This window comes from Cuculus canorus, chromosome 13 (genome assembly GCF_017976375.1).
Source record: "Cuculus canorus isolate bCucCan1 chromosome 13, bCucCan1.pri, whole genome shotgun sequence".
Lineage (NCBI taxonomy): Eukaryota > Metazoa > Chordata > Aves > Cuculiformes > Cuculidae > Cuculus > Cuculus canorus.
Genome location: NC_071413.1, coordinates 6,245,201 through 6,272,366, shown reverse-complemented (window position 1 = coordinate 6,272,366; position 27,166 = coordinate 6,245,201). Strand labels below are relative to the sequence as shown.

Sequence of the window (27,166 nt, the reverse complement as noted above, 5' to 3'; positions counted from 1 at the left end):
GCAATCCAAAGAAAACCCAGAATGGTACATTTTAATTTAGCACACAAAAGAAGTCAGTGGCACTCACAGTTTGGTAACTTATCTTCCACTCCACCACATGATCACACATCTCAAATATTTCACTGTCCAACTGGTAAGTTACGTTGTCCGTCTGGCCCGCAGCGCGAAGGCCAGCACGCAATCCTTTGGCAGCTGAATGCAACAGAAGATTATCGGCCACGTGAGCAACCAGCTACAAGACAGAGTTAATATATTATCGTTTCCTAAACTACCAAGTTGAGATTATACAAACCCATTTCCACACAACACCCAACACTCCCATTAAGTTCCACTACTTTTAAATTATTAAAAAGCAATAAAAAGTCATCCTTGTTTAAAAGTAAACATTGAGCCAGCTGCGCTTTTTTTCCCTCGTAGCTTACACCTCCAAGCAAGCTTGCACATGATTTTGCTTTCTCCCCAGTACAAGTTCCCGAACTGCCATCTGACCATTGCTGTCCCATTCCATTCCCAAGTAGCTGTGGCAGTACCACACGGTTCGCTCCAGAAGGAAGCTGACAGCCAAAGTTCAAGTAATTCCACCCCTTTTCCTCCTCTTCAATAAAATAAAAAGCCTGACAAGTCCATGTGGACTGCAGCGAGTCTCCTACAACTACAACGCCTGATCACAGAGCATTTATAGCTACGAAATCAGGCCCAACACAAACAAACAGGCTGGATGAGGATCTTTGGTGCTTCTGTTTTCCAGCTGGCCAAACCCATGTGTTTTGACAACACAGAAAGCGTGATCTAGGAGCACAACGCAGCCTGCGCACATAAGCCAGTCACTTGCTCACTGCTTCTGAGCTAGAATTAAGCCCTAGGTCTTGCTGTTGCTACCGGGGCAAGGATGATGTGCAACCTAATTGCAATTGCTTTGTTCATTCCAAAAGGCTTCTGCCAAGAGAGTATTCCTACCCCTGACAAATTGTTTTCCATCTTTCCCAGCACTTTCTACCCCATCTGGGATCAAGAAATAAAGCCAATTGTCCCCAAGATTTTCTACAGAGCCAACAGGACACCAGAACCAGAAATTTATCACCATCTGCAAGGCACTGCCACACATTATCCCTGCCAAAAGCTCACAGAAATATCCCAATGAAATGGCCAAGCAGGGTTCAGGAAAGAAGCGGGGTATGCACTGAGACTGAGGGGGTGGTACAGCAAAAATGCTGCGCTGTTAGCACTGCTCCCCACGAGGGAAGGTAGGACTAAGGCTGTGGTCGCATCCCCCTCAGCCACGGGCAATGCAGATCCAAACCGCCTGCTGCTAAATCTGGCTGCACTCCTCTTGTTCATTCCCCTCTCCCAAAGCTTTCAGAACTGCAAGTTGTAACTCCTCATCGTGCCATGCTACTTTTCTGCGAGAACACTGATGTAGCTGTGCACAAAGCACTCGACAAAGCACCCAGAGCATTTACACCAGTGTCTCCAAATTCACCACCTTAACAGCTTTCTTCTCCCTAAGTCAAATCGGAGGGAATTTCCTCCTGAAACGCCAACAAAAGCCTGCCAGGCTTTAAGGATCAAAAGGTGAGGAGGAGCATTAATATAAAATTTGCTATTTTCATTGCTTTGCTCTAGATAGAATTAAGCCATGGTGTAGCAGCAGTTTTGCCTTTAATCGGGACTAACGCTTTCTGATATTTTGAAGCCAAGCAGGTAAACTATAAATAAAAAGATGCTTCTACAGAGGCAAAGATGAGCCGTGACAAGTTCCTGCTTGGCACCCAGCCTCTGCAAAGCCCTTCTCTCCAAGCACGCGTTGCCTTTGAAAGGGAGACCCTTAACACTGCCACTGAAAAGGCTCAGAAGGGACAAGCTATGAGCAGAGGAACAATCCCAGACAGGAGAACAGCAGATGCACAACCTGTGTCAACGGCCGACCAACAGGTCCTTGTCCAAGTGACAAAGTAGACCTGCATTCAGCACTGAGCAGAACACTGCTGCCTTCTGCTCCCCAGCAGACTCCTGATACCCAGGGCAGCTTAAGCTGCAGGTAACAACTACCACAAACATTTTCTCACACAGCAGAACACACCTACACCACCTTTACACACTCAGCCAACCCACCACAGCAGGTTACAGGGAGGCAACTGGCTACAGAGTCAGTATTTGTACTCGCGAGACTGACTGAGGTCTCGGGCCAAGTGCTTGTAGTGCATTCAGTACAGACTGGATTTTCAATCTTTATAAAGACAAAAAGCAAAAACCATTAAGTCAGTTATGTAAAACTTCAGGATTTTTATGTTTTAAAGTGAGTGGGGATATTGAACAAAGAGGAATCACAAGCAGAACTAGTGATCGATTTGCAGGTGAAGCAGAGCTGGTTTTGAGAACAAGCAACTGAAAGAGCTGCCCAAGGGGACCACTCTCATCTCTTTAGGCTGTCAGGAAGAATACAAAGCAGCTAACATACTGGCTGCACCAGCCCAACAGCAAGCTCCAAGATAACCCATCCACTCAGATGCCAAACAGACTCCTCGTAACGTTTTCAGGTATCTCAGAAATCCGCATTGTCAAGTTGGAAACCTGTCTGCAAAATGAAACACACGCTCTTCCTCTGCACGCAGCTCAGCAGCTGCAGCAAAGGTCAAGGTACCCAATTTTAGCTTCAGCTCACCTCTGTGCCCACACCAAGTCTAGGAGAACTGCCACGGTTCCTCTCTCCCAGCCCTGCATAATGGGGTGAGATCCAAGTCAACCCTCTCTCTGCTGATGCTGACAGGAATACCCCAACAGGATGCTCAGAACTGACTTACTTTTTATAGCTGATTCGCTATAGCTATAAAAGCACTTCAGATCCTCATCTCTAACACTGAAGCAGGTTTTCCACTACTGACAAAGCAGTAAGAAACTAAGAAAAAAATGCCACAAATCAGTTTCAAATTCCCAGAGGTTTTTAAATCTTCATCCTAAGAGACAGGAATTAATCCTGCGAGTGACGTGACCTTCTGCTCAAAGTCTCTGCTGGAGACTCAGTTCTCACACAGCTTGAGGGAATGCTCAAGAGCCAGAAATGGCAAAAAGCCCTTGTGAGAGTGAGAATAAAAGCTGCTCACAGCCAGAGCAACTCAGCAGTGAATAAAACTTCGCCATAGAAGGGGCCTGAATTCTTCCACAACCCATGTACAAACACATCTACAACCCAAAACCTGCAGATGTAAAGGCAGAGTTTTGTTAGATGCTAAGCCAGCTGGTACTGGGAAGAGAAGAAACATGGAGTTTATCATCACAGCCACAGGGCAGCTGCGACAGAGCATTGCCTGTAACCCAGAGCTTCCTTACAAATAGCTCTTCTATCCACACAAGGAGTCTTACAACCTCTTCCTATGCAGGATTAACAACACACGCTGATGCAAATGCTCAGTCTCTACATTAGCACGAGCTAGGATTTTCCTGTGCAGGACAGTCTACGTGAAATCTGCTTCCTCTCCTGTGGCCTACGCTTCCCAGCAGAGCTCAGATCTGCCACACAGAATGCAGGTATCACGGAAAGAAATTAAAGCCCAGATTTCTGTGCAAGCAGCAATCATCTGGGACAAAACAACTGCGAGTCGCAAGGGAACAAAAGGGTCCTGTGAATGGAGCAGGAGCACCCACCTGTCAGCACCAACCACAAAAGGGGCCAGAAAATACACAGCAACGCTAGGAGAACCTCTCACTGCTCCTTCAGAATGCGTAGAGCAACGTGACACAGGAATGACACGTAACTGGGGTTGCATCAATACCAGCAACACACGGCACCTTCTGCTACCCATCATCGACAGGAGTCAGCGGGCTTATTTCAGTCTTTTTTCCCCTTCCTTTGTATTTTCAGGCTGTTTAAAAGAACTGAGGTGAACCTTTCATGTACAAAACGGGTTCTGAACACACCAGGTTCTGTGGTTTACACTCATTTCCAGTTCTGTATCCAGCTCCTATAAGAATCATCTTCCCTACGTTCATGGAAACACCCAGACCTAGAGCCCCAGGGGCAGCACATCCACCAAGCTGCAGAAGCCAGGGCAACGCTACACACGTTGTCATTTGCAGTGGGGAGTCCTCCCCTTGCTGCCAAGCTGAGGGAATTTCTCAAAAGGAAACCACCCACTCCAATTACAAAGCCAAGGGTGCAGGTATTACACCAGCCTCTCTTGATGCTGCTGCACCCAGAGAAAGGTTTCTGGAGAGGAGGACGTGCTTTGTCACTGCTGCCATAATTTATCATTAAGCAGCCAACCAGTCTGCAGCGGGGACTGGACAGGTTTTCAGGAGGGTAAAGCAAGTCTCCCAGATCAGCCTCAAACACAGCAAAGGCGTCCCTTCCATGAAGAAGAGCTCCACCTCGCACTGGATCAGGGTGCTCAAAGCCTCATCCAAGCTGGTCTTGAAGATCCCCAAGGATGGTCAGAGCAGAGGCCTTGTGTGCATCCAGTAAAATAGACGTTCTTCTGATTCAGCTCTGACTTTGGGTCATTTTTGTTCCAATACATTCCCCTTGCAATAAGAAAGGTCTATTTCCTCCTCTGCAGGATCCCTTCAGCTATACAAAGCTATGTTACAGACTGGGTAACAAGGACTGCTAGGGAGCAGTGTGGGGTAGCAGGAGGAAAAGGCTGTCATGGATATTTTAACCAGGATGTGTACATTTGGGGTAAAAAGGCTTTATTAAAAGTGCATGCTTTTATTCAGAGGTACCAAGAGCAAGGAATGCTCATCCCAGCCCTGGCTGGGGAGTGCAGCAGCCTTTGCAACCCCTAGCCCTGTCCATCACAAATCACCCGTCAAGTAGCCAGCGACTGAATGTTCTTCAGCATTTCATCAAAAGCCTCACGGGAAGGCGCTTCGGCGTTCTGGAAGGAGACCTTGATCCGGCAGTAGAGACTGAAGGACTTCAGCTCCAGCCAGATGAATCCAAAGCGATCATCATCGAAGAGAACAAAAACACCTGGTGTTCGCTCAGGGCTGGTGAAGCCGTGGCCAGCAATAAGCCCCGTCCCATAAAAACTGCAGGGAGAGAAGAAGAGCAAAAAAGATGTGAGCTATGATTAAACAACATTGAATTAAAAAAGTAAACCCAAACACAAAACTACAATCAAACCATTGTCAAACACACTGCCAGGTGCTACAGAACAGGGAATTTCACATTCAGTCGGTTATCACACAGCACAAAACACTGTTGATACCATTTTAAGAAGAGAAACTACCCAGCGCTATTTGGAGGTTGCTGCTTTTAGCTATTCTAATCAGCACTTGCACCCAAAGGCTGAATTTTTCTGTAGTTCAGCCCAGTAATACAGCCGAGATTTACTCTTACAACTTACAGACCAACCCGGGTCCAGACAATACTCACAGAAAAGGGAAGGCACATTGAGATGGTGACCAGAGTGGCAAACCTTGCAACAAAACCCAGGGGAAGGGAGAGAAAGGAAAATCTAAAAAAGGAAAAATCTAACTGGAGCTGGGGAGGAGTAAAGGTCAGCCTAACCTCCAAGCAAGCAGCAGGTGGAGCAGGGTTTTATTCAAACGCAACTCAGTTGTGACAGCAGGGGCCTTCTGGGATTAAACCAGCTATTGGTAGGTTTTTCCATGAGCACAGATGTTTGGCTGAAGGTCACCTGCCTAAGCCTCAGCTTTTGGGCTCTTTTGCCATACTTCATTAAGCGTGCTGCATCACTGATTCCAGGTCCTATTCAACAAGGCTCTCTGCAAACTTGCACCTACTGCTTTAGGGTGCTCAGCACCTTCCAGAATTGGCCCCAAGCTACCAGAGGCCAGGGAAGGAGCAACTGTGTTTCCAGGAGCCAAGGAACACAAATGACACACAGAAATAGGAAGCAACCTGAACAGATATCCAAACACACCAGCTGAGCAGCTCTGGGATACAAAATGCACACAAAAAAAGGGTGGGGTAGAATATGGGAGCAGTGCTTTAGCATTAACAGGCTAAAATCTAGCAAGGAAGCGGGATGGCATATTGACAGAGTGGTAAGAAAGAGAAGGAGCAAACAAGAGAATAGAAGGTAGGGCAGCAGAAAATCTGAGCACAAGGGGCAGGGAGATCTGCATGCAGGTAAAGGGCAAGCAAATGGCAGAAGACGCCTTAAAGACCCTCTCTTCTGTTTCAAAAAGTGACTGGCACAACTAGGCTATAGAACCACTGGTCCCCGTTACCAAATTCGGCAGGTCCGGGGATAGTCTTCATTCCTCGATATGACTCCCATGGGCAGCACGAAGGGATGGGAAGCTGGTGCCTTGTCCTGGGTTGTCCCCTCTGCCCCAGCTGCAGTCTCTTCCCCTTCGGCACCTTCTCCTCCCCCTGGATTTGCAGCTGGCTGAGAGGCAGCCTGCTGGGAGCGGTTGTCTTCCTCCTCCTGGAGTTCCTTCTCCTGCTCCTCCCGATGTATCTGTTCCTGGACCTCCAGGACAACGCGAGAGAGCTCACTGAAATCGTGAAGGTTCTCAATGTCGGGTAGCTGCAGCGGATGCGCCAGGTCAATCTCCACAGTCTGCTGCCCAGCTGGGATGTTGGGATCTCCCTAGAGACAGGAAGCAAGAGCATGGCTGCAGAGGCAGGCTGCAACAGACCTCAGACTCATCCTCCCCACAACCAGCATGTGTCTTCTGCATAGTTCACCCTATTCCACTATTACCAAGTCAGCAACAAACCACCCCCTCCAGATCTTGTTCATTGTTCTCTGAGTTGTCTACGTCCCTTCTGCTTTCCCCTTCCCAGAAACAGAATTTTAAATGAAAAGCCATGAGCCAGGCTGTACTCGCAAGGGTGAAAGAAAGTTGAAGCTGAAACTGCATTTTGTCAGAATCCCTGCCTGCAGAGGGGAAGGAGCTCACTAGCCTGGATTCAGTGAGGAGCTGCCAACATTTGGTACCTGCTCCTCAGACACATCTGAGTGATTCCCAGTGAACTCCTACAAGCTGCTCAAAAAGCAGCTGGAAGGAAGAGGAAAGGAAGAGCGTGTCAGGTAGATTTATGAGAAACTTTGCAGAGCAAATTCTAGCTACTCTGCATGTGTTAAGATCCATCTGATGCCACAAGTCCCCATGAGGAACAGGGCCTGAAATAGCACAACTGACGACCCCCCAGACAGAGATCTCTTCTATGGATCCATGGCATCAAGAAAAGAATGCTTTAATAAACATCTGAGAGAAAGGAAAGAGGACTCACAGTGATTTTAGTCCCCTTCGCTTTCTTTCCATGAAAGCTCAACATGACTATCTCCAGCCCGTGACTCCCATACGTTCCCTTGAAGAGTCCTGGCTTTATAAGGTCATCAGGGCTGCTAGGAGGGAGGTAGATGCGTCGGTACGTCAAGCAGTTGCTGTGTAAGAAAAAAAAAAAGGTTAGAGAGGTTAAGAGAGAATCCTTGATATGAGGAACATGTTTGCAGTCTGCTCCTCTGGGCAGCTTTGTGCTGTAATCAACAGCTCGGAGGGATCTGCGTTTTCGGCAATACCAACAAGCATAACAGATTTCGCTTTAGACCTGTGCGAGCACTCCTTCCCTTCACTCCTCTCTACCAGCCCTTGCTAGCACAGCAGGAGTCACAGCAAACCTCCTCACTCCTTGGGATTTCTGGAGAACCTAAGAGAAAAGCACATCTAAACACGTGCTACAGCGAGGTAGATGATATTAGAAGTTTGGAGTGATGGCTGAAAAAAAAACAAGTTCTCAGGGACTGTGTGATTTCTGCCTAGCACACTACAAAGAGTAGTGCTTACTGATATGGAGAACGAGCAAATAGCTCCTGGGGCTCCCAGATATTTGTCCTGTCTTCAAATTAAACACAGGTAAATGACTCAAAACCAGCTTACTGTGCATAATTAGTGTAAAGAACTTAGGAGCTTATTTTCACTGCTGTCATTACATCACATTGCTGTACAACCAGAAAGCACTGTGCTTCACCATATCTTTCATAGATCCTGCCGAGAAAGAACATTCCTCTGGCTGTTAAAGCCCCTTGAAGGACCCCATCTTCAGAACAAATGATTCCATGTGCTCTTGAAGCTGCAGGAGCCTCAACACCTTTCTCTGATCTGGTGCCCTTACTCGTATTGGCTGGTGTAGATGAACTTCATCAAGATGAGTTCTTGCATGTGTTCATGGAAGATGTCTTCCAGAGTCCGACCCCACTCTTCCCTTAGCCATGTCCGGAATTCCTGCAGCCAAAGGAGAAGAGAAAAGGAGGAAGGTAAAGGCATTTCATTTGTGACAGTGACATACCCATGACTTCATCTCGTCAGCACAATCCACTGGCAGAGCCACAGAGAGGGCGTATGCTCTGCCAAAGAGAGGATCACGGCTGGATTTGAGAACAAGCACATTTTGCTACAGAGCTGGCTTGGAAAAATGCTTAATAAGTAGTGATAACGGTAACTGCCCAATACCTGCCAGATGCCACACAACAAGCACGGCTCCTCTTCAAAGAAATTGCAGGCAGAACCAATATGCCTCCTCAGAACAGAAGTGTAAGCATCACCCATTCCTGCAAAGCAGCTGATCTACTACTTCTTTACATCCTGACTTACCCTGTAGTAACTCATTTGCTTGCCCATAAACTGACTTCTGTGCCCTATCCTGGCATCTTAAACATAAAAGGGGAAGCTTTTGAAAGGCACTGAAGATTTAGAAGGTTAAATCCTGCTGATTTAATACTGACGCACCTAAATCCAAAGGGTGCTTTGAAAACATCTCTTCTACACCAGCTCTGACAAGTTAATACCCTACCAGGAGTTAGCCTGATAACAGCTTACACTGAGATTGCAGCCTACCAAGTGATATTCCAAACCTGCTTTCTTTATCTTCTAAGCCAGATCCTCCAATTACCATAATGCCACGCACACTTAACGTAGCGCTTTGAAAGTATTAAGGCATTTCTCATCTGCTACAGAACTAGAAAATACTTAACTAAACCTTTCACCCAGCTGTTCCCCATTAGCAGACAGACATTTTGAAGCATTTGTTGGAAGCAACTGAAGTATCAGCTACATCACGTTTAACTAGCTAGCAGCAACCATCACTACCTGGAACAGGTATTAACTCAAGGTTTTCATCCTGACATTTATACTTGCACCTTAAAACATGTAGTTTGAGTCAGGAATCTGCCTTGCTGGGTATAGCTGACACAGACCAGGGATAACCCCCAAATGAAGCTTTTAATCCCCTGACCAAGATGACAAGCAGTAGAAAGGCGTCCCACTGACAAGAAGGAACTCAAACGCAGCTGGTACTCCACATTAGGCCTGTGTCTGAAAGACCTTAATTCTACAGACAGCAATACCAGAGAGATCAGCGTCTGGCAGTAGCTGCATGGCGTTCAGTGCAAGTTGCTGTCTTTCTCTAGACAGGCCTGCTATCCTACGGGAATAATAAATAATAATAAAAATCATAGCACAGGAAGAAAAGGGGTGCAGGGGCTCAAACAGCACCTTGCCAAAGAGAACTGCCTAAAGCAGCTTTTTGCTCATCAGGATTAATGTCAAAAGCCTTTTCTAGCACCCTGCTACACACAGAGGTCTCCACACAGACCATTTACAGGTGTAACACTGAATTGATCTCATATCCCTAAACCACGCCTTGGCAAGGACAGAAGAGGTTCCCCAAGATCCTGCAGTTCCTCAAACACAGCCACTTTAAGTTTTGATTCAAGTCACAGATCAATTCTACTCACTTAAAGATCACAGTAAATCAGCCAGAAGCTACCAGCCTGCGCTTTCATGTATGTTCAGATATACAGAAATTAGAAGGCAGAAGACCACCTCCCAGACTAAGCGCTCAGGTAGAGCAGCAATGCTTTATCTTCAGAAAGAGGACAACAGCCTTAACACATGCTCTTGGCAAAGCAGTCTTACCTCTTGCCTTCCCCCTGACATCCGATGGTGATCTGTTTGGTTGCATTTCGTGGAGAACTCATCCTTCTTTACAATCTGTGGTTACCATGGAGGAGAATTTAACAGGTTACACACCTGTTTAGAGATGCTTAGGATGACATAACTAAGACTGCGTAGAGTAAATGCTTTACTCAACTAGCATCACTGAATTTACTACAAAAGAGAAATCATTGATAGTGAGTGCATCAGCTACAGAATAGAGGAGTAAAAGCAATAAACCACCAACGCATTCTAATGAAATATACTAGTTTTAAGTTGCTCCTCTCTTTGAGCTTCCTTCTTCAAAGAAAAGGAAACAATCTCCCAAGAAGCTTTTCAAAGCATCTAATGTACTGAATGGATCTTACATCACTTCCTCAAAGTCTCATCTTAGATATGTAAAACTGACCAGGTCTGTGTGCCTGCTCAGACACATCCACCAGCTGCACAAGGCCATCTTACGTACCCTTTCCCTCAGCCTGTAGACATACTGGTGTTCCCACTCTCCCACCCTGTTCCAGCCCGACAGAAGGCAGTGTAACAGCCTCGCTGTACTATTGCCAGTGAACAAATTCAGAGCAGGGAACAGCCCACACAACTTGTCAGACGCATACGGAGTGTAAAGCTGGCATCCACACATACAACAAGGTGCTGAAAGCCACATCCCTTAAATAAAATTCTCACGCAGTTTTTTGATGAATCCGTTTCCAGAACCAATGTGCATGCACACATTGCACCTAGGACAGATATAGTTGAAAAAGCCAGAGGAGCTCACCTGGATGTGGCCGTTATGAGGTCCCTTATGACCATACATACACTCCACTGTTGCACATTTCCTCTCCATGAGATGAATCCTGAAAAGAGGTTTGAATCTCATCGGATCATCAACATGAGGGTCATGAGGTGGCAAGTACATCCAGCCGATAATGAACAAACCGTCTACCTGCAGAGGAATGGGAGACAAGGCACACAAGATCACCCTTGAATGCCTTCTATCGAGTCTGCAGCGAACTCCAGGGCCTGTTTTGCAACAGAGCAGGAGCTGCAGAGCAGCTTGCTGCACTTCCAAACTGCTTTAAGTCAGACCATATGCACTCACAGCACACCCTTGGTGAAGAGGGAGAGGGTTTCTTTATGAGGCTTTCTGCACCACCACTGGAAAATGATCAGGCCTTTATTACTGTAAACGACTTTGTGACGGATGCTTGGTGCACAGGACCCAGAGGGAGAGCCTGCACTGAGGAGACCACACAGCTAGTCAAACTCTAATTGGTTTGAGAGCTCATGCTGGCAGATACTCAAATAGAGGAACTGTGCTTCTTATGATTCTCTGTGCCTTTTGGACAAGAAATTATTTGGCTCTATTACTCACAGACAGTACAGGAAGCAACAACCTCCTCTGCTGAGAGGCACAAGTGCCAGCTCTCTTCCTCTACGTCTAACAGAATCCTTCCCCTCAAGCCCTGCAATTCCAGAGAAGGGGTATTTTCTAAACAAAGAGATCTGAGACAAAAGCAGAGCAGCACCGAAGAGGCACACTCATTCTTAGAGGGTCACAATATCATAAAAGTATTGGTGCACTTGGATACACATTAAACCAGTTAATGGAAAAGAATCTTGCAAAACCCAAAGGCACCGTGATTTCTTATGCTTATGCTTCAGCCGGTCAGCTATTGAACTTTGCTGGAAACAGTAAGGGCTTCAGGCACTGCTCTCACCAATACAGAGTCAAACGTTGTTCATTAACTGCTCTCCCAAGCAGCACAAGGGCTGCCAGACTCTACAGGTCTTGCACCAGTCATGCACCCGTCTGACTACATCTGATAATGCATTAGCCTTAGATATGGCTGACAAAACGTACAGCAAACCACAGGAAGGGCGGGTACAGGAATACAAGTGCAAAACATTCAGCTGCAGGCAAAGGTAATGCAGTAAGCAATGGGCCAGTGCTGAAACCTCTGCTGTACTCAGTGCACAGGGAATGGAATCCTGTGCCAGCCACTGGAATATCAGCGCTAAACTCTAAACCAAGCTTTTCCCTGCAGCATCACTCGTGTTTTCTGGGTGCTCCTACAGCTGTTTGAAATACAGCTGGAAAACAAAAGGACTGCCTGGAGAAAGGCGGTGATGATGAAAAGGTCCAAGAAGCAATCTCCGGGTCCCAATAATTTGCTTGAGGGTTGAATGTTCAGACTTCTCAACAGCAGAGAGATGGCAACCATGTCTAGGAAGTGGTAAACAAAACTCATCAGTCCTCGATACCACAGCCCCCAGACGACAAACTCACCACGACGTTCAGCAGTCCCCCATAGGGCCCGATGTCTGGCTGCCATAATCCCAGGATGTGTCGGTATCGGTGCAGCACTAGGGAACAGTGAGAGATGGAAGTGAGCACATCAAGCTAAGGAACTGGGAATTTGGGAAAAGAAAGAAAAAGGAAGACTGCTACCAGACTGCACCCAACACTGACCCATACCACCCACAGCTGCCTTTACTAAGGGAAAGAAAACTGCTTACACCCAAACACAGCCAAGCAGTTGTGAACCGAGGCCTGCCACAAGCTCGCACAGATTCACGTTGCGCTCTGCAGCCCTGCCCCCGGCTTGGTGCGGTTTCCAGGACTTTACAGAACCAGGTACCTTATCAGGAATTTTCAGAAAATGTTTGCAACATGGTCCCATTAATGCAAATCATTTGATATACCCAGAGCAAAAACCAAATAAAAGTATCTGCCATCTCCCGTTACCTAAAATGTACTTGATGCCTCAGACTGCAAAGCAACAGAAAATAAGGAAGGGTACAAAAGCAGTAAGGAACAGACAAATTTGAATATTTTGAAAGAACTTCCCCATCCTATATAGATAGGGAACTTCACTTGTCTCCAGAGTTAAGCGTCCGTAGAAACAGCCACTGAGCAAGCGTGGGCAAAGCGCACAGACCATGCCAGCTCAGGGGATCTGATGATGTTACCAAGTCAGGAACAGACTTAAAAATTATAATTGGCTACATTTCAGCAGTGCCCAAAAAGCTGCTTCCAAGTCCCTCTCACAGCCTACTGCGGCAGGTGAGGTTTCCCCACTTTTCATCTCAAATCCAGGTGCACTTTAAATCCCACCAAAACCGAAGGATAAGTAGGAACATTTTCAGCAAGCAGGAGAAATGCCTATCACAGAAGGACCTTAACAAACCTTCTCTCTTGAGGAAAATGCTACTTGCCTCCAGCCCTTACAAACTCAGCCATTAATTCTGTCTGTAAAAATTCCCGACATGACCAGTTACCCTCACGTGAAGGCATCACACACAATCTGGCATCTTGGGTGGGAAGGAAAGGATGCATATTATTTCTAAGATGGCAAGAAGGCACTACAGGCTGCAGAACTGGCCTGAATAATGTTTTTTGTTCTACATCCACTTATAAGACGAGTTGTGTTTCAGTGCAGCTGTTACAACAGCTTTGTTTCATTGACTACTTAAGACAGCAAGAACTATAGCAGTGATATTATTACACCAAAGCAGAGAACTTCCACAGAGGTTTAGGTCAACAGGGAGGGTTGTCCAGAGCTGCTGCCAACTGGCCTGGAGAAGCCTTTTGCCTGCGCAGTAAACAATCCAAGATTGATGGCCTGGTTTCACCCAGTGAACAAAGTGCAGCACAAACAGTATTAAGGAAAGCAAGCAAACCCCATTCCCAGTCTCCTTGTCTGAGTGCAGTAATTACATATTAATAAATCACATGTAAATAAGCCGTTCCACCCATCACAATCTTATTTCTAAACTGTCTGGCATGGGGCTGATAAAACCCAGTTGGTTTTTTGTTCCATTTTTAGGGCAGAAAATGCGATGCTAAGCTCTCCAGAGTGATGAGGGTGTTCCCCCTTCTCCCCATCTCCTGTCTCAAGCACTCTGAGAGCCGTAGCTTCAATAGATGGACATTTCAACAGCAGGGAAAGTATCTGCTTGATAAGGCAAGTCTTTCCACTCCAAGACACACACACATTGAGGGCAGCTCGTGTGCTCACTTTGAGCAAACAGGCAGCTCCAGCTGCAGGTTGGTTGGTTCACCAGGAGCCATGGCAGTTCAGGAAGCGTGGCTGAGTGACGGGAACAGCCTGCTTCACCATGCCCTGACCACCCCAAAACCTGGGGCTGCAAAGCATGGAAGAGTTCAAAAAAACCCCATTCACCTCCAGAAGAATCCTGCCCACTGGAGTGCACCTTCTATGATTAATTTGCACCTCTACCGTGGGCAGTAATTTTTAAAACCCCAGCTGTTTGGCACCACAGAAATCTCCAGAGAGCTCGATGGGAAACAGGCTGCAATGAGAGCAGTGCTTCCCCCATCCTCACCCTCCCTGCACACCAACGCCCACAGCGGGGCCACCCAAACAGACACCTCGTCTCCCTCACTTGCTCAGGGTGCTGTGGATTCTTTCTTCTCCTGTTCTTTCAGGAAAGGAAGTTCTCAGGGAAAATGCTGGCACTTGGCCAAGGGCCGAATGAGTCTCAAAGCAAAAGCACAGCTCCCTTTTCAGGCCTCGGGTGTCTCTGGGCTCCAGCAAGCCAGCAGCTACATTCATTGCAGACAGAACGTGATCAAATCCAGCTCTGGCTCTCCCTGGTGGGAGACGGAACAGATCTGACAGTGATTTCCCTCCCTGCTCCTCAAAAGAAAACAGCACTTGGGTCTTTCTCCAAGGTTTTCCTTTGTTATACACACTGCCTATTTTTCCCGATCCTGAAGAAGCCTCTTTCCTGTACAGATTTCTGAGCCCACATCCCATCAAATGGAGCCAAAATACATCCACTGGATACTTTAGTATCCGCCTGGGATCATGACACTGAGCAAACGCACAGCGATTCAAGCACCACAGCACTGGCACACCACAGACATCATAGGTATGAACAGAAAACTTACAACCTCAGAACGGGATATTAAAACAGGAAGGAAACAGATGCTTTCAGACGTTACTGTTTTAACTAAATCTGACTTTACCTGTGTCCAGCTTGGGCAGCATAGGCAGAGCAATGTAAACCGCTATCACAGGAGTTTTCAGTGAAATCTACACTCTTCAAAGCAGAGGGAGTTCACTTTGAGTGAAAAAGACCTGAACCACTGCAACTCCCAGACTCTCAGGATGCAGCAATCAAAATGAGTCGGGACAATGTAAGCAGTTACTGCCCTGCAGCTGGTGATAACTGACCTGCTAGTGGAATGAGCTAAGTGTCAGCCAGGCTACCGTAAAGCCCTGGAGACAGTGATCTAGGCTGACCTGGCTAACGCGGCATGAATATGAATTAGGGAGCGCTCACATGGTAAATCCTGGAAGCACAGTCTTAATACACAGGAGGGGCAAAAGGGGGAAATGGGCAATCACATCTCAAACCACACTGGCTGCTCCTCAAGTAATACAACACCCCCTAGAGAAAATGGGCATGAGACATCCAAAGTTTGGGGCTGCAGCTACAGAATTAACAACTGAGGGAACAGCACAACAGGCCACTTCAGAGTCATTACAAATGGCACATTTGGACAGGTAGCAGTCTACAAAGGAATCCATTGTCCTGCAGGGCAGGATGTGCCTCTCCTTCCCATCCAGCTCCAGAACAAGGCTGGTGTTGACAGGCAGGACTGCCAAAGCTAAAACTCTCTACCGATTCCTGCTGTAGCACTGCTGCTTGTCTGTCACGACTCACATTAAAGACAACGCTTTTCCCACACGGCCCGTGCTCGACTGCTTTCAACAGCAAAGGTACATCTGCAGCATCCACTCCACTCATTAGCATGTGCAAAAAACTACATTCCCAAGCACCAGTGAGTTAGTAACCTGGGTCTGCAAAACTCTGCAGACTCAAAGGAGCATCAGAGGCAGGTCAACAGCCCCTCCCAACACCGAGCAGCACTGGCTTCCTTAACTGACAAACTAATCAGCGTTTCCCACAACTCCTGTGGAGCAGTGAGCTTTAAATTCCAGTGTTTTAGTATTCTTCCCTCAACACACCACCGGGAGGGAAAAAGCAGTTTACCTAAAACAGCTTCTTGACTTGCACCATCTTTGAAGCACCAGCAGAATGATTCCTAAAGAGGAAGGTAGTGCTTAAAAGGATTCACAGTGCAGGGAGGGAATTAGTAGGGGAAGCCGCAGCATCTTTCATTGGCAAGGGCTGTGGATCTGAATGCAGCACATCTGGATCAAGACAAAGCTTTTTGCCAGTCCAGAGCTAATTAAAACTTGCTTTTGGGAGCATTGACCAGCACATCTGAGTACTTCTTTCTAAGACAGGAGTAATCCATGAAGAGTAGAGTGAGTGCTCCCCTACTGTGGCCAGATTCTCTTTTTGCACCCAGTCAGGACAATTTTCTAACTCAAAGCACTTCAAAAGGAGACACCACCTCACTGCCTGCCCTACTCATACTGTCACTTTAAAGGGTCAAAATACTCCACTAAAGTGCAACAGAAAGAACTGACTAAATGGCACCCTCCACTCTGTCCCAAGGTCCATCCCAAAATAATTTGCTTAAAAGCAACGTCACACTCCATGCAGCATCTTGTGTGTGCTTAGTGCAGGAAGCATCAACCAGCAGGAGGTACGTACGGCAGGTGTAAACATCTCTGTACTCCATGTGCTCGTAGTCGGGAAGGATTTTCATAAAACGCCCCGACTTCACTCGTGGGTTTATACCTGAACAGACACAGCAGGGTAAGTACCAGCAAACTCTGCTCCACTGCAACCACACGTAACAGTACGATGAAGCTGGACCCATCACATAGGAAAGTCAAGCTCTCAAGGTTTACAGGACAGTAAACTGACATGCCACCAGTTCCATTAAGTGTCTGCAACAGGGTAAACTGTTGAATCCAAGGAGGACAGCAAAGATGCATCCCTAAAAGTCAGAAACAGCTGCCAAGCATTTCAACTTGAGAGCAGTAGCCACTGCTAATTAGGACTGCTAAATGAATACGGATACAGTCCTTATTCAGAAGTGCAATAAAGTCTATTGTAAAGATGGTTCTCGCACATCAAGTGCAACTCTTTGCCAATGGATGCCATGGATGCAGAAGCTACTTTGGTGCAAAGGAAGACCGGAAACCATGTGTAAGACTGATCTATTGAGGGTTATTAAATCAACAAACCGCATTACAGTCTGCAAATCCCCCAATCTGAAAACAGTCAGAAGCTGGAAGAGTACTTAGGTTTGTCCTCTTCTCAGTCTTTCCTGGGTGGCTGCTCTTAGCCACGGCTGGGAGATACAATACTGAGAAAGACAGACCATTGTTCAAAGACAGTGAGGCCATTTTTACATATAACTTGTGTATAAAAAGCACTAAATATAAATCTGAACTGTGGAACTATCGTAGCTGAAAAAGTCTGCAACTCATGAAGTGATGTTCTGCTGTTTACAGCTGGCAATGCAGAATTCAGATCCAACACGGTAGGTACAGTAAGGCTGTTAACACACCAGCATCACACAGAGATACTGGATTAAATGGCACATAAGGGAGGCCTCAAGTGATGATGAGACCTCTACAAACATCCAGGGACTGGCTCAGCATCACTAAGCCCTCCCACACAGGAAAGTTAGGCAGTTCCAGTCCTCACACACAAATTGTTAAAGAGGGACACAAGGTAATGAAGTAATTTGCCAGTGAATGCTCAGCAAGTCTGTTAAAGACGGGATTAAAACCCTTCTACCTGGTTTTCTTTCCAGCATTAAGATCAATGCTTGAGGCCATCACTGCTTCAAGGTTCAGCAAATAAAGTACACGTAGAAGCTGTGCCAGAGTTTGGGTCTGCAAGGCCTACAGAGACCTTTTGTGACTTTAACTTGGGACAATCACAGCTTTTGCTTCATAAAGCAAGGCCTTTGAACAGCAAGAAACCATAATTTAGCACTGCGGGCTAAACCTTAGTTTTTCATCCTAAGGACCCCAGGTAACTGCCTTACAAAATTTGTGGTGGGGGACTGAGACAACTTGGCCTGGCAGAGCTGGTACAGGAGCTCCTGGGGGCTTTGCAAGGTGCTCTGAGCAATCAGTTCAACTTCTGACTGCAAAGCACAAGATTTGGTGACAAGAGGAGACTGCCTCACCATGGATCCAGGCCTCCATTCAGTCCTTAGCCTACCTTCGTTTCTCTCCTCTGGCGATGCTCCTTGCCCTTTCCCCAACTCTAAGACAGAAGATGTGCACATTGGGTCTAAAGAGTCAGCGTCCCATTCCCATGGACGTTCCTAAAACACACCAACACCTCGGTAGAGGCCCAGCCCTGCCACGGTCTCCTTCAGGAGTGGCCCAAAGGAGCATTCATCCCTTTAACTACAGCACTCTTCCCTCTGTCAGCATTTAACGGCTCCCCTTCACCAGGATCAAGACTTAGCTCCTTAAGGGCTATGAAAAATATCAGTTAATTCCTCAGCAAGATTTGAAAATGGCAGAACAGGAAAGGATGAAAAGCCCTCCACATACTTTATTATAAAATTAAATTACATACTCGTTTCCCACCAAAGGAGCACAGACATCCCAAATCTTGGCATCTGCTTAGTAGTAAATAAAGCTCCAGACACATTAACTTCACAAACGAAAACTCTGCCATTAGCAAGTTAGTCTGAATACCTTACACCATCAAAGTTTAATAACTATTTAACAGGTATATGCTTTCAAAATTGGTACTAAGCAAGGACATACAACTCTATATCAACTTTACCACTTACGTTTGGCATAAACATCTCGACAGGACACTCCCGTGATCTCCAATTTCCGCAAGTTTTCACAGACACCGTATTCTGCAACAACAGAGATAATAACGTCAACTCTGGCACAAAGGTGTTTGCTACCCATAATCTTGATATCTACTGTTTAAGCAAAAATGAGACCTTATTCGGTGCACTTTTGCAAGCTGCCATGTGGTTCTGAGAATCTCATTGCTGCTTTGAAGAGAAAACTAGATGTGATTTCACTGCAGTTTGGGAATCTAACACATTTTACAAGCAATGCCAGGAACAAACACACTGTAAGGGACTCACAGCGAAGTTACAGATGCTTACATCTAGACCAGAAAGTGTGTGAAATGTGGAAGACGTACTCATTCCAGCTGGGACTGTATGCCCGTTTAGATCAAATCATGATTGTGTGTAGTAATTATCTACTCCCACTGAGACAACCAACAGGGAAAACTGCTTATTAGGATCCTAAAGAAAAGGTCACAGACTTTAAAAAGAATGAAATGGAGACATAAAACAGGCATCAGCATGTACAAATATGGTTACACTTGAAAGCAGATCAGATTGAGATGGTCTGTTGCACACTCAAACGCCTTTGATTGCTTACAGAACATCCTGAAAACAAAGCAATCCAGAGATCTTGAAGGCAGCTTTGAAGCAGAAAATGAGATTCTCTCATTCCATTTTCAGGAAGTCAATGCCGAACTTCTAAGAAGCTTTAAAAAAATAAAAGCAAGTGCTAACATCTCAGTGCAAGAAATCTTTAGAAGACCAGAGGGAGGAAATGAGAGGAGAGAGATCCCAAAAAATCATCAGCGACAAAAAACACCCTGCTGCAGTGACCCCGATAGATCTCATTACAGAAAACTATTCTCCTTGACATCAAAGCCATCTATTCCCCAGATCAGACATCAGCTTTCCTTAGCAATACCAAACACCTGCCAGATATTTGACACAAAAGTGTGGCTGTGAAGACCCTCACTGAATCACTAAATATGAAACCTACCCTCAGCCAAGCTTCCTTGAATTCACAATCTACCGTGGCTGCCAAGTAACACCACCTAATGCTGGTATCCTGCTGCAAATCAAGAATTAATTTTTTCATGTACGAGAAATGCAGAAGTGTCCCTGAATGAATTCAGCCTCCTCTTGTCTATAAATACACTTGTGGTACACATACACGATGATAAAGCACATGCAGAGCTTCCTGTCAACTCACCTACGGGGAATACACGTTTTGCATAACATCGATTCTGGTAAGCAGCGAGTTCAATAAAGGTAAGAGCGGGCCAAAGGTACAACAAACACATTGCCCTGCATTAAAAGATGCAGAGGTCAGCGGCAAAGTTCCTGCTGACTTCCATAGCAGAAGCCAGAGGAAGCTCTAAGCAGTATCAAACAGAAGGTAGGATGAGGAAGCACAATTAGGCAGAGAGCAGACACACGAGCCTGCCGGAAAGTATATCCAGCCCAGCACAAACAAGCTATTTAGTGCTGGGCTACAGCCAGCTGACCCAACACAGCCGTGCTGCAGATCCATGAAACCAGAGCTCTGCTGGAGGCTGGAAATCCAGACCCACTCTGCAAGTCACCCCACGTCCATCCCTCCTGCCAGAGTGATGAATCCTTCCAAGCGCTGACCTGCGCCTGTACACAAGCGTGTATGTGTCTGGGAATCACATCAAAAGGATGGAGGGAACAGTTTGTTTCCTCAGCTGATGAGAAAGTTAAGAGATCTTGCTAAGATGACAGAAACAGTGTGGTCACAGCTTGCTGTTTGGAAACAGCCAACTCTTTCCATGTAAACAAATACTCAGCCCCAGGATCGGTAAGATGCACACTTTGCGCAGCAAGCATTGCAGCTAGATTAAATTCAGTGTCATTGAAGATATTTATACTGCATCAGAAAGGGAGGAGACATGCGGAGAATCCTGCCCAAATGGCATTCCTCCGTGTTGCTCTCTAACAGCAGTACAAGAACAGTGACGTTCTCCTTTCCTCCAGAAGGTGCTGATTTTTCGCAACGCGTTTTTCTCTAGTAGATCTGTAAACCACTTTGAGTGCAGTCTTGGTGCAGTGCCACAACAGAGCCACTACCAGCAGGTATCTTGAAATCAAAGGGTGGGGTGGGAAGTGATTTGAAGTTAAAGCTTCATGCAAGTGCCCTTGATAACCTGTAATGAAACATTACAAAAGCCAAACAACTACTAAAGGTGCGTTTCCTAAGTTTTGTAGTTCAAATCTTTCCTGGAAAGATTCAGTTCTCCCAAATAATAGCAAATTCCTTAAAAAAAAAGAACAAAAAAAAAGTAAAAATTTACTTTATTTTTACAATTTTGATATTGCTGCAAACTATTAGGCATCATATATCCAAGGCTTATAAGAAAGTATTATCAAGAAACACAATAATCTCATTTTAGTGTGCTTTAACACTAATCTCTTTTTACGATAATCTCTTTTTACTCTTTTTATGGTTTTGTTCAGCAAACAACTACAAAGACTCAAAATCACAGGGCAATGGCCAGGTGAATGCATCACTTAAGCTCTTCTGATCCATGAGCTGTTAACACCATGACAGCAACTTGACGGGAAAAATCAGTCTCTTGTCTCATAGTGCCTACAAAAACTCCAAATATCATAAGCAAGAAAGCTGGTCATCTCTTTCTGACCCATAAGACAAGAGGCATATAAAATCAACAGTAAGTAGAGCTTCAAGATAGTGACAGAAAAATAAAACTGATAAGGTTTTCTTTAGATAGAACAGAAAGCCTTTTCCAAGAAAGCTTTAGAAGGCTCAGGCTTCCTGGGAAATTCCACTCCAGTGCAATTAAGTCTATTTTAAGGAAACCTATCTCTGTGCGACAGTTCACCGAGTAAGGTATTTCGAGGAGTTAATAGCCACCAAAATTCACACACAAAATTTATACCGATAGAAAATGGCTCCTTAATCCCGCTTCAAAAGCAAGGATGGAAATGGGTTTTAAAGTTTTTACTTGACTGGCTGGAAAGCCTGTGTTATGAGGTTTATACGGAGCGCCTGAAAAACCTCCCAAACACAGTGCTGTTTCCATGGTCACACGCAAGGGAATTTAAAGGACTTGGAAAGGCAGTCTCCATTTATCACTGACTGCACTAATACTTTTGCAAGTGTGATTTACCCCCTGGCCTGCTCTTACCACGAGCCCTTCTAACCCTCACGTTCCTTCTCCTCTGTTCCAGACACCATGACACACACAACCCCCTCCCTGAAGCCCATTCAGTTTGAAAGCCAAAACAAGTAAGCAAGCAAGACTTTAAACTCAGGTAGAAAAGAGTGCTTGTACTCGTATCATAGAGCAAGTTATTGCTTCTTCCTTCTCCACATGGTTGGACTCGATGATCCAGTGGGTCCTTTCCAACCTGGTGATTCTATGATGCTGTGATTCACAGTATATGGGCATCTGCAGCTCAGGGGACATTGGGATGTCTGGTGGCGCCTGACCCTCTTGCCACGGCTAAGTTTCCACTGTGCCCTGACTAATCAAGTCCTCCAGTTATTCCTGGATAAATCCACGTTTACCAGGCTGTGCACAGAGCAGAAAGAACAAAAAACTTCCTGGTTTATTTCAGAAAAATGGGAGATTCTCAGACTAGCATCTCCAAAATACCCAATGGACACGTTTGGCACCAGCTGCTTGTTTCCAAAGGCTGAACTATCAGATTAAAATGCACCGAATACTTTCCCAAACATTTCTCCCAGAGGAAAGCTTGTAGTTACCACCAAGGTATTTTGCAGCCACAAACAAGAAACTGAGCAAAATATATGATCCTCAGCAAATAAGGGCGTTCATGGAAGCCCTAAAGCAAGATTGAGTGGTCACTGCAGATCTACAGTTTAGAAACAGATCTAAGACCCTCTGAAGGAACGCTACGGGTAGCGAGCACCTGCCATTAGCTGCAAAAAACACAGACCACTGCCAAGTTGTAATCTAAAAGCCAAAAAACAGCCAGAGATGGAGAAAAGCCCATGGTGGTTCACCAAGAAAACACGCTATACAATTCTTTAACATCACATAAAAGGAGATGAGAGCCTTGTGACTTATTAAAACAACTTTCCCATTTACTGAGATGCAGCACTACAAGAAATCGTTCCTGTTGTGGGAGCAGCCGTACGCCAAACTCCTGCATGGATTCTCTGGAGTCTTGTAAGAGCCAAACTCCATGCAACAGTCCCCTCACTGAGCATACAAACCAATTTTTGCACTCGCCTCCACAGGTACCTCCTTCTGTAAAACCTGCTGAAGGCTAGCATTTCAACACCTTGGATAACATTTTTCAGCAGGTCTGAAAGCTGCTGGAGTTTGTCTTTACAACCAAAAGCCTTTTCATCCAAGTTGTAGATCTGGTTATTCTCAACTACTGGTCTGCTTCCAGGTGTTCTGCCGCACTTGTTGTTTTATTTTACAAGGTAAGAGGTTAACATTTAAAATGGGCTACCAGGTGTTAATCAACGTAGGTCAGGGCACCAGCCAGGGTGAAACATGCTTTAATTCTGCTCCCACTGCAGAGAGCAGCAATCTCCTATTTATAGAAAACATGAAAGTGACTGCAAGCCTCTTCTTGCCAAAGAAGCCATTCAGAGACAGTGTTTACCCCAAACAGTTGCAATGATACAAGGACAACAGCCCTAACAAACACACAGTGTTACACAATTATTTCTGGTTAATCCCAGCGCTCTCATGGTTCACAACCACTAGCAAAGCAGCTCCGCTTTCAGGATATGCCTCTTATGCCCACACTAATCACAATGAGTTCTCAAAACTATTCTAAAATGGAATTGGCCCAGAGCAGTGCAAGATACCAAAGCTCAATGGACCGAGTGCCCCATCTACCCTGGGCAATGGCTGGGCTTTTGCTTACATTCAGCTCTGCTTCTGTCCAAGACGAAGGTAGAAAATGGCTAAAACAATGCACTGCAACAATCTCTTTCAGAGAAGAACCGTTCTCTTTAATTTTAGGATTTGCTCTTTATTCAGCTCTCTACTGTTGTGCATGACTGAAAACACAAAGATTTTTGCCCATGCAGCTGACACAACGTTGAAGTCCACTGGTTACTTCCTCAAAGAGCACAGCTATGGAACATCATCAGTAGGCTTCAGAGTGAATAAGATATCAACACAAGGAGTACGCTAAGAGAGGCACCCTCGCTCTTGCTCTGTTTCTAGGACATGCAGTTTATAAGACACGCTACTACGCCACAACTAAACTCGGGCGGATACAAGCACACACTTTAGAATCATCCTGAGTTGGAAATGGCTTGTTTTTGAAAAAAATTACAAAAAGCAATTACGTTTTATGCTTGACCATTGTACAGTCACCAGTGTACAGCTAGGGAAACACAGTACAGGATAGTTTAAATTTTATATGTTTCTATACACAAATACCTGATGTCTGTGTATGTGCTTGAGTACTTACACACATCATGCAGTCACACGCTCACATTTGAGCACTCTCAGTAGCCAGGCAAGTGCAACACCACTGAAATATATGCAGAGAAATTACTGCAACGTAGCTCCATACACAGTGGCGACTGATTTTATGCTCATGTGTACAAAAGCTCGAGGTTACAGTACTACGAACAGTGCAAGAGTCCAGAGGAGGAACCACGTGGAGAATCACGACTGCTTAAAAGACTGCAGTAATGGTTTCTCATGTTTTTCAGCCAGGACCCTGACTGTTATCTGTTCAGCACAGACTGCACGCCATGGCTTCGCTACAAGATCTACCTCAGTCACACCGGCACTTCACCAGAACAAGCTCTGACAATGGTTGGAGCGGATACACTGGGGAAACGTAAGAAACAGTGTGTAAAAAGCAAATTAAAATTTGGTGTTAGGCACATCTGACCTTGTAGCTAGCTAAGGGCCTTGGGACAGGACTCTGGTCTTAATACTTTCCTTCCTCTCTGGTTTAGTTTTAGCCATACAGAGCCCACTGTTCCTCTACGTTTCAGCTAAGCTTCTGAACACTGGCAAGAAAATCCAAGGAGCAGTCAAGAATTGAATAAACATACTCACTTCACCATCAGGCCTAAATTAGTGGTTCCTTTACAAGAATTATTCTTTAAATCATGTATTTAAACCATCCACAAAGATTCTATGCCAGCAGAGGAGAATAAGGAAAGAATGAATTCCATTTTATCAGCTGGTCTCCAGAAAACAATGCTAAGTTATTGGGACGATGGGATCACCCCATGCTGAACTAAGAAATAAAAATGCTTTGGTATACATTTTCTAGGTACAGCCTTTGCACTGTCCAAGGGTTCTTGGATAGTGCTGATAAGGCGTGAATTCACTGCTGCAAGGTTTAATGCTTCTGAACAGATCCCACTGCCTGTGGCAGGCAGCCACTCTGATATGCCCAAAATCTTCATCCTGATGCCTTCACTGGTATTAAGACAGAAAGCAAACAACAACAACAACAACAACAAAATATACATGACTTCATGTGTTGGCAGGAGATGCACCTGGCAGGATCACACTATGAAGTCAGATGATGAACGCAGCAAGACAGCTCTTGGAGGGCGGAACGGCCACTGGATTAACAAACGGGACAGAGAGCCACACTGATATGAGGAAAAGGACAAGCAGTAAAGAGTAAGAACCACATCTTAACAGAACATGGCCACAGCAACACAGAACTGAGGCGTTATTGAAAAAAATGCCCCCAAGCCTTCGTATTAATAATGCAGCACAGCATCCTGGCAACAGACAATCCTCAGGAAATGGATGTGTACACCAAGAACCCCTCCAAACCTGGTCCCATGTGTGTGTATTCCCCAAAGAGGGGCAGGATGGGATGACCTTACCCAGGCCTGCCCTCCTCCCCCCATGCACTAAATTCCAGCGGGCTCCCTGCTTTACCTGCTGTGCTCCCAGGGCTCCCAGCCCCTCAGCTGCACACCCAAGGACTCCTTTTTTCCCCAGTGCAGCCCCATTCTGCAGGGACTCATCATTCCCTGTCCTTGTTGCCTGAAACGCTCCATCCTCAGAATTCACCCAAGGACACCCTACACGGAGGCATCATCTGCCAGGGCCTGGCCCCATCCCCTTTCCTCCTCTCCAGGTGCCACAATGGGGAACAACCCCGACCTGACACCCTCGCTAGAGCTGCTCACACGTCACCCTTTCCGCAGCCAGCGCCACCAAGCAGGGACCGTGACCCAGACGACCCGGGCTGTGCAGGGAGCGCTGCCGGCATCCCCCAGGGCCCCACACCCCACAGGCCCAGCTCCTTCCTGCACCCCCAGACCCCACACATCACCTCCTTTCTGCTCTCCGTAAGAGTCCCCATCCTCACTTCATCACCTCCCCACGCCCTCCAGCTCCTCCTGCATCCCACGGGATCCCCCTCCCTTCTCTTGCACCCCCCGGGATCTCCCTCCCCTCTCTGCATCCCCGAGATCCCCCTCTCCTCTCCGCATCCCCGGGATGCCCGTCCCCTCTCCGCATCCCCCGGGATCCTCGTCCCTTCTCTTGCACCCCCAGGGATCCCTCTCCCCTCCCCGCATCCCCGGGGATCCCCCTCCCCTCTCCGCACCCCCTGGAACCCCATCCCCTCTCCGCATGCCCGGAATCCCCGGCACCTCCCTGCGTCCCCGGGATCCCCCCTGTCCCCTCCCTTCTCCTCTCCGCATCTCCCGGGATCCCCGGCCCCTCTCTTGAATCCCCCGGGATCCCCGTTCCCTCCCCACCGCGGCCCCCACCTCGGGGCGGGCGGTACCTTCGCGGCAGCGCCGCCGCCAGATGGTGTCGGTGCGGAGGATGCGGCGGAAGGTGGTGCAGACGCGGGCCAGGCTGGGCAGGTCGGTGCCGGGTAGGGACCCGAAGATCTGCACCAGTAGCTCGGGCGGCAGCTCCAGCAGAGACAGCGGCGCTCGCCCGGCCTCGCAGGGGTGCGGCGCGGGCCTCCCGCCCTCGATGCGCTCCGCCACCTCCTCGTCCTCCTCCGTGGCGGCGCCGCCGCCGCCGCCGCCCGCCTCCTCCGGGTCGGTGTCGGTGTCGGGTTCGCTGTCGCCCGCGCCCCCGCGCCGCTGCTCCCGCGCCGCCCCCCGCCGGCGGCACCCGCGGGCCGGGCCCACGCCGCACAGCCGCGCGCACACCGCCATGGCCGCTACCGCTCTGACCGGCGCGCCGGGGCGCGGCAAGAGGGGCACGCCCACCGCGCTGCGCGGCCAATCAGCTCCAACCTCAGGCGTGGTCACGCCCACCGCGGAAACGAGAACCCTGCGGCCACGCCCACCGCGCGGCGCAGCCAGTCAGAGCCACTCTCTCTGCATCGCCACGCCCCCGAGAAAGCACCGCAGCCAATCAGCGTCTCCCGAAGGCGTAGCCACGCCCACCGCACTAGAGGGGAGCTCCGTGGGCACGCCCACCGCACAGCTCGGCCAATCAGAGCCGCCTTCTCAGCAGCGCCGCGCCACCGCCAATCAGCGCCGCCCTCAGGCATAGCCATGCCCGTAGCGCACAACGGGAGCCCATCGGGAACACCCACCGCGGC

At 47.2% G+C, this 27,166-nt stretch overlaps 1 protein-coding gene across 4 annotated transcripts; it reads right to left on the bottom strand.

The window, feature by feature from the left end:
- Positions 1-1,237: 1,237 nt before the first annotated feature.
- On the bottom strand, positions 1,238-26,797 carry FBXO31 (F-box protein 31). Of its 4 annotated transcripts, none has more exons than XM_054078657.1 (10): positions 26,390-26,797; positions 18,620-18,691; positions 16,504-16,590; positions 12,197-12,273; positions 10,685-10,852; positions 9,892-9,966; positions 8,090-8,199; positions 7,208-7,361; positions 6,196-6,560; positions 1,238-5,028 (listed from the first exon to the last, which is right to left on the bottom strand). In XM_054078657.1, the coding sequence occupies exons 1-10, from the start codon at positions 26,772-26,774 to the stop codon at positions 4,806-4,808; spliced, it is 1,716 nt and encodes a 571-aa protein (XP_053934632.1). In that variant the 5' UTR covers positions 26,775-26,797; the 3' UTR covers positions 1,238-4,805. The 4 variants fall into 4 exon arrangements, with proteins under 4 accessions (XP_053934632.1, XP_053934635.1, XP_053934634.1 ...); XM_054078660.1 differs by lacking the exon at positions 26,390-26,797 and adding an exon at positions 19,848-20,066; XM_054078659.1 differs by lacking the exon at positions 16,504-16,590.
- Between the last annotated feature and the right edge of the window lie 369 nt (positions 26,798-27,166).

Excerpts from the sequence above, each read along its gene's own strand:
- FBXO31 (XM_054078657.1), bottom strand. The coding sequence starts at position 26,774 with ATGGCGGTGTGCGCGCGGCTGTGCGGCGTGGGCCCGGCCCGCGGGTGC. Across the intron at positions 18,692-26,389 it reads GCGGCGGCGCTGCCGCGAAG|AATACGGTGTCTGTGAAAAC; the intron begins GTACCGCCCGCC and ends CTGTTGTTGCAG. Across the intron at positions 5,029-6,195 it reads CCCCGGACCTGCCGAATTTG|TTTTTATGGGACGGGGCTTA; the intron begins GTAACGGGGACC and ends CTCTCCCTGCAG.